Here is a 12,869-nt window from a genome sequence, read left to right on the forward strand (position 1 = left end):
AAGCAGAACAAAACCTTTTATGTGTATGAATGTTTGGCTGCAGGTATATCTATGTACTGAATATGTGCCTGTGCCTGCAGAGGCCAGAAAGAGAGCATTGGGTACCCTGTAACTAGAATTACAGATGGTTGTGAGATACCAGGTGGGTGCTAGGAATCAAAATTAGGTACTTGGAAAGAGCAACCACTGCTCTTAACTATTTGCACCATCTCTCCGAGCCTTAAAAAAATTAACTTAATGTATGCATCTGTCATGGTGCTCATATGTAGGTCAGAGAACAACTTGTGAGAGTTGGCTTTCTCATTTCACTGTATGAGTTCTGGGGATTGAAGTGAGTGTGTCAGACCTGGCATCTTTACTGCTGAGCAGTCTTCCTGGTCTTTGACTTGGTTATTTGACAAAGAAATTGTATCTCGTGTATTCATAGCTCAAGGTCTAGACTGGTATAGTAAGTGTTGCATGCGTGAATGAAGGTAAAGTTTTACAGCTTTGTTTTAGTTTGGGTCATAAAAGAATCCCTAACACATGGCCTTAGAGCTCAGTAGGTACATTGCTTGCTTAACTTGTACTAAGCCCTGCACTAACCTGCACTTTCATCCCACCACTACATAAACTAGGTGTGATGGTACATACATAATTGGTACATAATCCCTGTACTTTGAAGGTGAACATAGGATTGTAACAAGTTCATCTTTGGCTATGTGATACGTTTAAATTTAAGTTTAGCATGTGGTGCATGAGAGCCTATGTCAGCCAGCCAGCCCATCCAACAGATTGAGAACACAGCAGACTCTTTCTGTGAATGGTGTGCTTTCACTGTGTTCTTTCTACTGAGACAAGGCAGTAAGTGGTGTCGAACAGCTCTGCTGGCTATGGAGACCTGGGAGAGGTCAGTTAGTAAACCATCAAGCGATAAAATTGACATAAAGTTGAGTACTGGTTATTTGAATCTTGAGCTTTGGTGAATTTCAAGGGTAGTCATCATCATTCTAGGCTAATGATTGTCTCACATTGCCTGTTTTGTGCCAATCTTCAGAATACATTTCTGATACTGTGTAGCCTCGCTTTGTCTTCAACTTGTGTTCTTGCCTCACTCTGCCTTCTGTGTGTTGGGATTAAAGTTATGCATCACCAGCTCCTAAACCTTGCTGTCTTATTTTAAAGACATTTATTACATTTATTTATTTATGCGAGTGTGGAGGGTGGGGTGTTCCTGTCCCATGGCACACGTGGAGGTTACAGGACAATTTCTGGGAGTTTCCTTTCCTTTCATTTTGTGTATCCTGGGGATCACCTTTACCAACCACACCATAGCACCACCCTTCATTTTTATTTCTTTAGGTGTATTTTTAGTTATTTTATTTATTTATATTCTGTGAGTATGTGCATATGTATATAGTTACCCAAGGAGGCCAGTCAAGAGCTTGTTGGATCTCCTGACGTGGTTATGGGTGTTTGGGGACTAAATGGGTTCTCTGCAAGAGTAGCAACCACTCTTAGCCATTGGACCATCTTCTAACCTTAGTGATATTTTTTTCTGATCTTTACATTTTTTAATTTTTTCTTTTCTTTCTTTTTCTTTGAGACTAGGTTTCTCTGTGTAGCCTTGGAGCCTGCCCTGGCACTAGCTCTATAGACCAAGCTGGCCTCAAACTGACAGAAATCAGCCTGCCTCTGCCTCCCAAGTACTGGGATTAAAGGCATGTGCCACCACTGCCCAGCCACATTTTTTTCATTTTATAAATAAAGGGTTGTTTTGACTTAGGTAACTTAAGTAACTTGTTTGAATTTATAGTTAGCCAGTGGTAAGTAAGGATTCGTTTATACCTAGTACTGTAGAGAGCCATAGACTGTGCAACAGATCTGGGTGCTTCCATCATATGAGAGGGATGGGAAAATAATCATATTAAGATATTAAGACAATGGAGAGAAGCTTGGCATGTTACATACCTGTAATTAATTATAGTACTTAGTAGGTTAAGATAAGAGGATCATGAGTTCTGGATCTAGCCTGGGCTATTGTAGTGAGATCTTGTCTCTTAAGGGGAGAACAGAGAGGGAGGAAAAGAGACAGAAAAAATAGTGGCTTTAAGTAAAATCACTAGGATAGATGTTCTAATATTTGTTGTTTTTAAGACATAAGTCAGAGAGTCTATGACTTTTATTTTTAAAGTTGATGTAAAATTCAGATTAATATGAGCAATAACTTTAAATGTTTTTTTTGGAGCTGGGATGTTGCTCAGTGGCAAGCCTTGGGTTTGATCCCCAGAAGTGCTTGCAAAATTTTGTTTTTGGAGATGGTCTTAATATAGACCTTAGGCTGACCTGTCTAGTTTTACAGACAAGCCTTAAACATGTGATGTTCTTGTCCCGTTTTTCAAGTATTATAGGATTTCAGGTCTGAGCCACCGTGTGTGGCACTTCTATTTGTGGTGCTGGGAGCACCTAGGGATTAAACCCAGAATTTTGTGTATGATAGACAGGGCTCTGCCACTGAGCAATCTGACCTGTCTGATTTGTTTCCCTCTCTGTCCCTCTGTTTTTTTTCCTTCCTTCCTTCCTTCCTTCCTTCCTTCCTTCCTTCCTTCCTTCCTTCCTTCCTCCCTCCCTCCCTCCCTCCCTCCCTCCCTCCCTCCCTCCCTCCCTCCCTCCCTCCCCTCCCCTCCCCTCCCCTCCCCTCCCCTCCCTCCCTCCCTCCCCTCCCCTCCCCTCCCCTCCCCTCCCCTCCCCTCCCCTCCCCTCCCTTCCCCTCCCCTCTTCCCCTCCCTCCCTCTCTCCCCTCCTTCTTTTTTCTTTCTTTCTTTCTTTGGCTTTTCTGTGTTCTTTGTGTAGCACTGGCTGTTCTGGAACCCACTCTGTAGACCAGGCTGGTCTTGAAGAACTCAGATATGCGCCCGCCTGCCTCTGCCTTCTGAGTGCTGGGATTAAAGACCTGTACCACCAATTCTGATTCTTAAGGATACTGCAGTTATGCTGATACTGCTTTTCTTTCTGTTCTGAGCTAGTAGAAAAAGCGTATGTGTTAATTTGCCCTTAGTCCTGGTGTTTGGTAGTTTGTGTTATCTATAACAGCTGAATCATAATTGCTACCACCTTTAGTGTTAAGAATGCTTTTAGTCAGGTGGTGGTGTTCACAATGAAACTCTATCTTGAAAGCAATAAACAAACAAAACAAATATTTTTAGCAACTTTTGGTTTGTAGGTATCTAATAAGTGCTTGCATATTTTTTTATTTTTATTCATTTTGCTATGTGAGATAAAGCAACACTGAAATTATATGGAGTCAATTATCACATGTTGGTGTGACTTTTGTACTAATTCATAGATTATCTTTTTTGTGCCCCCCCCATCCCCAAGCCTGAGGACTCAAAAACAAGTACTCATTAACTATGGGATGAATTTATTTTCAATCTTGGCAGATCTCTGGTGCTTTACAAAAAAAAGTAGCTAATATACTAAGAGTTCTACCTCAGACACAGTGAGTTTTGGTGTGTAGTTGGTGGTGGAAGAATAATTGGTCATCTGTCAGCATTTGCTATTTAATAAGCTTCCTCAGGTGGTTAGGATATGAAGCTAGTGTTCAGAACCGTTATGTACTCTAACATACAGAAGGATTCATACATGGCATAGACTAAAGGATATGAGAATTGCTGTTACAATGTTGGCTATCAGATGTTGAGAAAAATTTATTGGCAAGAATGAAATTGATTTATTTGTGTTTTAAATTTTGCAATGGGGAGTGATTTTTGATACAGGGTTTCTGTAGCTTTGGAGCCTGTCCTGGAACTAGCTCTTGTAGACCAGGCTAGCCTCGGAACTCAGAGATCCGCCTGCCTCTGCCTCCCAAATGCTCAGATTAAACGTGTGCATCTCCACCACCTGGCCAGTGTTTGTTTGTTTGTTTGTTTTTCTTCTTTTTTGTTTATTTATTTTTAATGATTCTTCTCCATCTCCCTTTTGTTTCTTAACATTTTGAGACAGAGTCTCATTGGGTAACCCTGACTAGCCTAGAACTTTTTTTGTTTTTGTTTTTTAAAGATTTATTTATTATCTATACAATGTATGGCTGCAGGCCAGAAAGGCACACCAGATCTTTATTATAGATCGTTGTGAACCACCATGTGGTTGCTGGGAATTGGACTCGGGATTGCTGAGATTAAAGGCTTGTGCCACCACTGCCTGACCTTAGTTTGTTTTTTTTTTAAATTGAAACAAATGACTAGTCAGTGTTGCAAAATAATCCACATGGAGAATCCAAGAGTGATCCTGAACTTCTTCGGTTCTGTGTTTGTCTTCTTTCTTTTGTTTGAATGCAGTCTCTCTATGGCCCTGGTCTCAGAGTATTGGGGTTAAAGATTGAATTGTTCTTAATCATTGAGTTTCAGTATAGCATAAATATCTTGCTGTCTTAGGGCCATGGGATTTAGCTATTAGCATCTTTTTATAATTTTCTGGATTTAATTTTGAGACATGGTCTTTCTATATACCATATAGCCTCATTGTACTGAAACTGACTAGACCAGGGTGGCTTCTAACCCAGAGAGCTCTTTCTACCTGTGTCTCCTGAGTGCTGGGAATTAAAGACATTATCTAGTCTGGCTTCAATTCATCTTTCCATCCAGCTGTTTGTTTATCCGTTTTTACTCTGTCCGCCAGGGCCTTGCACATTGTGGACAAGTATTCCTGAAGCCTCACTCATTTTTTTTGCTATTTGATACTGGGGACTGGATCTAGGGTCTCTTGAATGCTAGGCTAAAGGACTCTACCAACTGAGCTCTATGGGTTTTTGTTTTGATTTGTTTTGGTTTGGTTTCTTTGTTTTGATTTTTCAAGACAGTGTTTCTTTGTAGCTTTGGAAATTGTACTGGAACTCTCTGGACCAGGCTGGTCTGAAATTTTCAGAGATACACCTGTCTGCCTCCCAAGTGTTGAAATAAAAGGCATAGACCATTGCCCAGCCTGAGCTCCTTGCTTAACTTTGTTTTGTTTTTTTGTTTGTTTGTTTTTACTTTATTTATCTATCTTTATTTATTTATTTTGAGGCAGAATTTCACTTTGTAGTACTGGTGACTAGCCTGGAATTCGCCATAGATTTGGCTGGCTTCAGACTCAGAGATGCTGCCTCTGTCTTCAGTGGTCTCCAAGTGCTGGGATAGAAAGCAAATGTCACCCTGTCTGACTCTCCACCTTTTTTTTTTTTTTTTTTAAAAAAAAAACAGGATCTTTCATTGAATCTGGAGTTCTAGAGATCTACAGGTACTTCCTGACTGAGCCAAGAACCTCATGCTTAGTAGCCCAGGCTAGCCTTCAGTTTGCTATGTAGCTGAGGCTGGTGTTGAACTCTATTCTGACTCCACCTCCCAAGTGCTAGGATTAGAGGTCTGCACGATCCAGCCCTGATTCCTAGTATAATAAAATTAATGTACAGTTACAACTGCAGCGAATGAGATCATTGCAGCTGTTTAAGGTGTTACCAGGTGTATTTCAGTACATAGGTGCTCTGTAGAATGAAATGTTAAGACTGCTGAAGGTTGATATTTGTTGTTTTTTTGTTTTTTTGTTTTTTTTTTAAAGATTTATTTATTTATTATGTATACAGTACTCTTAGTATTCTGCATGTATGCCTGCAGGCCAGAAAAGGGCACCCAATCTCATTACAGATGGTTGTGAGCCACCATGTGGTTGCTGGGAATTGAACTCAGGACCTTTGGAAGAACAAGCAGCGCTCTTAACCACTGAGCCATCTGTCTATGAATGGTTTTACTCATTTATCATATGCTTAACGAATACATTAAAAGTTTCTGGGTATTTGGTATGGGAGAGCAAGCCTATAATCTTAACCACTGAGGAGATTCAGGCTGGAACTAACTTGGTTTACATAGGAAGTTCTGTGTGAGTCTGGGTTACACAGAACCTCTCCCAAAAAAAAAAAAAAAACAAAAAAAACAAGGCCAAGAATGGTGGCGCACATCTCTTAGCACCTTGCCTGGGAGACAGGCCCAGCAAGAGCACTTGTTCTTGAAGAGGACCTGGCTTCAATTGTTAGCACCCAGTGGCAGTTCACAGTTGTCTGTTACTCTAGTTCTAGGATATCCTAAGTTCTATTCTGGCCTCTTGGGGATACCAGGCAAGCATGTAAGAAAATACCCAAAGTAAGTTTCAGATGTTTCTTCCTAAAACCTGTAATTCTGTTTAATTTATTTATTTAAACCTTTGGTTCACACATCTCTGTGGGTATATGCCACATGTGGGTGCCCATGGAGGCTAGAAGATGTATTGGATCTTTTGGAGCTGGAGTTGTAAGCAGTTAGTCATAAGTGGCCTAATGTGGGTCCTCTGGGAGTTTGGAAGAGCAGCAGTGCTCTTAACCACTGAACCATCTCTCCATACCCTTGGTTATCTTTTTATTAATTGTTTAAAGATTTATGTGTATGATTGTGTGCTGCAGTGTACTACCTGGGAGTTATGGATGTTTGTGAGCTCATACATGAGTTCCTGGGAAATAAATGATCTTGGCTGCTAAGCCTTTTCAACAGCTGTCCCTCCCCATTTTTTGTCAGGGTTTCAGGTAGTCTAAGATTGCCTCAAAATTGATTATACATTAAAGTTGAGGCTGACTTTGATCCTCCTGCCTTCATCTCCTAGGTGTTGGGATTATAGGCATGTATACTCAACTATTTACCAGTTTATTTTGTGTGGGGTTGAAGGCAATGGTGTATATATTTGTATGTGTGTGTACACATGGGTGTGCCTGTGTTTGGAGATCAAACATGTCTTCCTCAGTTGTTGTTTACCTCATTTATTTTTAAAAATTTTGATCTTGTGGTTTATATATTCATATGTGAGTGTGGTACCTGCATGGAGGTCAGAGTACAGTCTTGGATCTTGCTTCACTAATTGGCTAGACTGGCTGGCCAGCAAGCTCTGGAGATCTGCCTTGCCTGTCTGTGCTTCCCCATGCTAGGACCTGGAACTCATAGCCTTCTCTGACTTCAAATTTGGGATCTTTCCTCATCTTCCTAAGCACTAGGACTAGATTTGTACCTTTGTGCCCTGCTCTCCTCAATTAGAGTTTTGATCTACTGTTGGTAAATCTGCAGAAGTAGACTCTTTAATTAGGGAGGGCCAACTTTAGCTTACATTGTATGCACAAATCACATTTTATATTTCCATTCTTTTTTTTTTTAATATTTATTTATTTATTTATCTATCTATACAGTGTTCTGCCTGCATATATGCTTGCAGGCCAGAAGAGGGCACCAGATCTCATTACAGATGGCTGTGAGCCACCATGTGGTTGGTGGGAATTGAACTCAGGACCTTCAGAAGAGCAGGCAGTGCTCTTAACCACCGAGCCTATATTTTCATTCTTTAGTTAGTGGCCATTTGAGTTTTTTTTTCTTTTTGACTGTGAACATTTATATGCATTTATATGTGTGTTTTTTTCCCTGGTACTGGGGATGGCATACAGGCTCCAGGAGATGATAGGCAAGTACTCTACTACTGAACTATACCCCCAAGCCCTGGGTATGTATCCATTAGTCTTGAGTATATCTATGAGTAGAATTACTGGGATGTGTGGTTATTATGCTAGCTTAAATATTTTAATTTCTTAAAAAGTTTTTTTGTTTAGATTTATTTTATGCACATGAATTTTGCCCACATGCATGCATCTTTACTATGTGAATGTCAGGTGCTCCCTGAGGTCAGAAGAGGGTGTCAGATCCCCTGAAACTGGAGTTAATGGATGTGGGTGCTGGGAACCAAACCTGGGTTCTCTGTATTTTGAACCATCTCTCCAGCCTGGATTTTTGATCTCTTAACAGGGGTGTACTAAAGTCACCATCATACTTTTCTTTATCAATACTTGTTATTTTGCTGGTGATTTTGATTTACATTTCCTTCACAACTTAGCACATTTATTTTTTGACATTGAGTCTGATAATGCAATGTAATCGATTTGTAATTGGTATATGAAGAGAACATAGAACCAATTCCATGTCTTCAGTTATGGTTAGATTTATCATAAGTGGTTAAAGTAACTAAGGTTTTACTCAGTGGAAGATGAATACAGTCATTAATAGTTTGAACTTCTGTTGTGCTATCCAACTTTGAATCCTGGCTCTGCCTTTTTACTATTAGGCATGTAGTAAATACATGTAAATATATATGTCTTATGAGAATCCAAGGAGGATCATTGTGCTTGACACATCAGAAATACTGAATAAACATTACTTAGATTTATGGCTTGAATAATATTTATCAGTGATTGGCAAATTCTTTTTTTTTTCTTTGCTCCCTCCCCCACCCCCCAAGGGTTTCTTTCTGTAACCCTGACTGTCCTGGAACTAGCTCTGTGACCTTAAACTCACAGGATCTGCCTGCCTCTGTCTCCTGAGTGTTGGGATTAAAGGTCTTACAGTCTTTCTCATTTGATTGGCAAAATGACTCACAAGGGCTTTTAAAAAGGAAATGCTATATTTCTTTCCTAACTCCTGAGTGACTGTAAAGATAGAAAAGTAAGTGTATTATTTTCACTTGAAGTTTACTTACATACATGAGTATTTTGAAGCATCCTAGGTCATTCTATTTTACATGCTTCATGTGAAAGAAGTCTTAGTCAGTTTTTTTTTTTATGTTTATGGGGGGTTTTCCTACATGTATGTTTGTGTACCAGTTTGTGTTTGGTGGCAGCATGGACCAGAAGAGAGCATTGAAGCCCCTGGAGATAGAATTACAGATGATTGTAAGCTACTCTGTGTGTTGGTAATGAAATCACCGTCCTCTGGAAGAGTATACATGCTCCTAATTGAGCTTCCTTTCCAGCCCCTTGTGAAAGCAATCTTAAGGTTGAGAGATAATTTACGTATTGGACTGAGCCACATCCTTTGGTATCTTTTGAGTAAGGGCATTATTCCCCACTTGAATTATTTTATTGAGTCCTTTCTTGACCACTTGAGCGTCATGTGGAAAGTTTCAGGCATTGAGGAAGTAAAATGCAGTCTGACAGATGAGCTCTCTAAGCACATTTTTAAAGACATGGCCCTCAGGGCAAAATGATACTGTTTTGTGTCTCCTTGACTTAAGACGAGACAGAGGAGGTTGCTCTTAGTCCTTGTAGCCTAGGTACTTTGGCTTCCTCTGAAGGCAGGAAGTTTGTGCTGTTTAGAGGCATGGACCTGGGAGCAGGGATGGGGCAGTTAGATACCAGGTCAATCAAGCATGTTATTATTGAAGAAAGAAAGTGGCCTGGGCTTCTGCAGTGAACAATACCTAAGAGCTTCATTTATATTTTATTCTATTTGAATGTTGTCCCGAGTTGTGCTGTATAGTATTTAGTATGGCTTCCTTGTATATCATGGGGATAGTTTAGGGTTGGGTGCATTGGCATGAGTATAGTAGTATGGCTATGACCATATGAGTATAGTAGTATATACTATATGAGTATATATGAGTATACTATATGAGTATAGTAGTATATACTATATGAGTATATATGAGTATACTATATGAGTATAGTAGTATGGCTTCTAGGATTTGATTTTGTTTTGAGATTGGGTCTCATATGTAGTCCTAGCTATCTAGAATTTTGTGGACCAGACTGGCCTTGAACTTCCAGAGATCTATGCTTGCCTCTGCCTCCCAAATACTAGAGTTAAAGACTTGTACCACCATATTCTGTGTACTTTTAGGATCTTTTTCATTATGAACATTAATGAGAATATAAAATATTAATTGAAAATTACTCTAAAAGACTATACTGTGAACAGTTAAGTCAGGCCAATTTGTGCTGGATTTTTAATCTATTAACATTAGAAATATTGTGGATGTGAGTGGGTGCTGTGTGCCACATAGCTAATTTGAAGAGGGTAATATGTGAGGGTTTGTTCTCTGCACTGAGTTCCAGGGATCAAATTAAAGCTGTCAGACTTTGTGGCAGGTGCCATGGAGCCATCTTGCTGGGCCTGGCTGCGTTTTCCTTTTGTATTTTTTAGGTATTGGCTTTTCAGAGTTCTAGTTGGATGGTAATGCTTCGAAGGTTTTCTATTCTTACTGATTCCCCATGTTTTGTCTGTCTAAAGTGCCAACCGAAGAAAAGGTCTACACCACTGAAATATGAAGTTGGAGATCTCATTTGGGCAAAATTCAAGAGACGCCCATGGTGGCCCTGCAGGATTTGTGCTGATCCATTGATTAATACACACTCAAAAATGAAAGGTAATCATTTACAGCTGATAATTTGTGATAAAATGCAATGTGTAATCATAAGTTTGCAGCTGCTTTCAGTGTAATTTAGGAGTTTTGTTACTTTAGCAATAAATAATTCATTGTTATGAATTGTTAACAAATTTCCTCTTCAGTTTTTTTTTAATTTTTATTGTTTTAGTTTATGCACTCTGAGATTTAAAAGTTGTTGTTAGATTAGGCGTGTTTGGTACTTGCCTGTTAATCTCATGGTTTTAAAGATTGAGACAGGAATCATGAATTTGAGGACAACTATATAATGAGACTATGGTTTTGTTGTTCTTTTTTATTGTTATTATGTATACAGCATTCTGTATACAGAAAAGTCATCAGATCTCATTATAGATGGTTATAAGCCACCAGGTGATTGTTGGGAATTAAACTCAGGACCTCTGGAAGAGCAGCCAGTGCTCTTTAACTGCTGAGCCATCTTCATCCAGCCCTGAGACTATGTTTTAAATAAAAGTTCTCAGCTATTCTGTATGTATTGAATGAAAAATGGAAATGGCAGTTTAGCTTTACCAATTAATATATATTCCCAGCCCCTTTACACTCTTCTTACTTGTTGGAGATGGGATTTCGTGTATCCCAGGGTGGCTTTGAACTGTCTTATCATCTGATCTTCCTCTGTCTTCCATGAGCATTATATAGGTGTGTGCCACCTAGTTTATGTGGTGTTATCATCTAGCCCGGGATCCCTGTGAAAGGGTCGTTCAACTCCCAAAAGGGGTCATAAACCATAGGTTGAGAATTGCTGACTTTTAGGGGATTGGAAGCAGGAAACTAAGGATTTCTAGCTTTTCCTTGTCTGCACAGTGAGCTTGAGGCCAGTATGGGGTACATGAAACTCTGCCTCAACAAGTGTGACAGAATCTTGATTTGGAATATTTTTCTTTGATTATTGTAATTTGTTTTTTTTTAATATTTATTTATTTATTTATTCTGTATACAATATTCTGTCTGCATGTATGCCTGCAGGCCAGAAGAGGGCACCAGACCTCATTACAGATGGTTGTGAGCCACCATGTGGTTGCCAGGAATTGAACTCAGGACCTTTGGAAGAGTAGGCAATGCTCTTAACCACTGAGCCATCTCTCCAGCCCCCCCTTTTTTATTTATTTATTTATTTATTTATTTATTTATTAGTTCTGCAAAAAGCTGAATAAAATGGCAGTAATTTGTTTTTCTTACTTGGTGTCTCAGGGTCTCTATTTCTGTGAAGAGACCTCATGACTATGGCATTTCTTATAAAGGAAAACATTTAATTGGGTGGCTTATAGTTTCAGAGCTTTAGTTCATTATTGTGGGACATGGCAACATGCAGACAGACATGGTGCTGGAGAAGGAACTAAGAGTTCTACATCTTGATCTGAAGGCAACAGGAATTGAACTGAACTAGGTGTAACCTGAGCGTATAAGACCGCATAGACCATCCTTTCAGAGACCCACTTCCTCCAACAAGGCCACACCTCCTAAGCTCCCTCAGAGCTTATGGGGGCCAGTTACATTCAAACTACCACACTTGGTTTATCTAAGATGTTTTTTCTTAAAGCTAAAGTCTAAAACTTGATTTACTTACTTATTTTTATAATTTGTAGTTATGTATTTGTAAGTGAGGGCAAGTACACAAAGTCAGCGGCGTTGTATCCTTGAGCCGGAGTTACAGAAAGTTGTGAGCCATAGGTTCTGGGGCTTGAACTCTGGTACTAGAAGAGCAGTGAGTGCTCTTTATGGTTTAGCCATCTCTGCAGATGCCTGTTTTATATTTTGAAAAGACTAGGATGTTATGTAGTCTTGGTCTTGTTATGTAGAACTTGCTGTGTAGACCAGTTTGACTTCAAACTAGTGACTATGCTGCTTCTATTGCAGAATTACACTGTCCCAGAGACCAACAAATACATCCCCACCCACTTCCAACCCCCAAAAAGGAAAAGTGAGATTGCTGAAATTGATTTTATAGTTTCAAGTTTTTATTTAAAAAAACTGTTCCTTTTTTTAGACAGGGTCTCTATATAGCCTTCGCTGGCCCAGACTGAAGTTACTCTGTGGACCAGGTTAGCCCCAAATTCACAGAGATCCACCTGCCTTTGCCTTCGAGTGCTACTATTAAAGGTGTGCACCTTTGCACCTGACTCAGTTTGCATATTTTAAGATTTACTTACTTTTATGTGTGTGGGTGGTTTGCCTACATGTATGCAAGGGGTTGGAATTCCTGGATCTGGTGTTACAGACAGTGGTTAACCGATGTGGGTGCTGGGAACTAAACCTATATTCTCTTCAAGAGCAGTTATCTCTGCAGCCCAGCCCGCCCCTACAGGGTTTTTTGTTTGCCTGTTTTTACTTTTTTTTTTTAATAGGATTTATTTTTATTTTCCTTTTATGTTTTTTGTACCATGTTCATGCCCAGTGCCTGTGGAGGCCAGAAGGGTGCACTGGATCCTTGGGACCTGGAGTCATGACTGGTTGTAAGCTACCATGTGGTGCTGGGAGTCAAACTCAAGTTCTGTGTTAGAGCAGCAAGTCCTCCTAATGGCAGAGCTGCTCGCCAGCACTGGAGTTGTTTTTTCTGTTACTCTACCTGCATTGTAGAGTTTTGCTTTATTTCTTTTTGGTTTTTCTAGACA

General features: G+C 39.7%; 1 protein-coding gene across 13 annotated transcripts in view; it reads left to right on the plus strand.

The window, feature by feature from the left end:
* The window catches only part of Nsd1 (nuclear receptor binding SET domain protein 1), a 110,492-nt gene that overhangs the window by 16,636 nt on the left and 80,987 nt on the right, over positions 1–12,869 (plus strand). For all 13 annotated transcript variants that reach the window (XM_048447784.3, XM_048447789.3, XM_048447782.3 and 10 more), the window contains one exon: positions 10,083–10,218. In XM_048447784.3, coding sequence (XP_048303741.3) covers positions 10,083–10,218 — 136 coding nt within the window. The remainder of the gene's footprint in view (positions 1–10,082; positions 10,219–12,869) is intronic.

This window comes from Myodes glareolus, chromosome 14 (assembly GCF_982192425.1).
Source record: "Myodes glareolus chromosome 14, mMyoGla1.1, whole genome shotgun sequence".
Lineage (NCBI taxonomy): Eukaryota > Metazoa > Chordata > Mammalia > Rodentia > Cricetidae > Myodes > Myodes glareolus.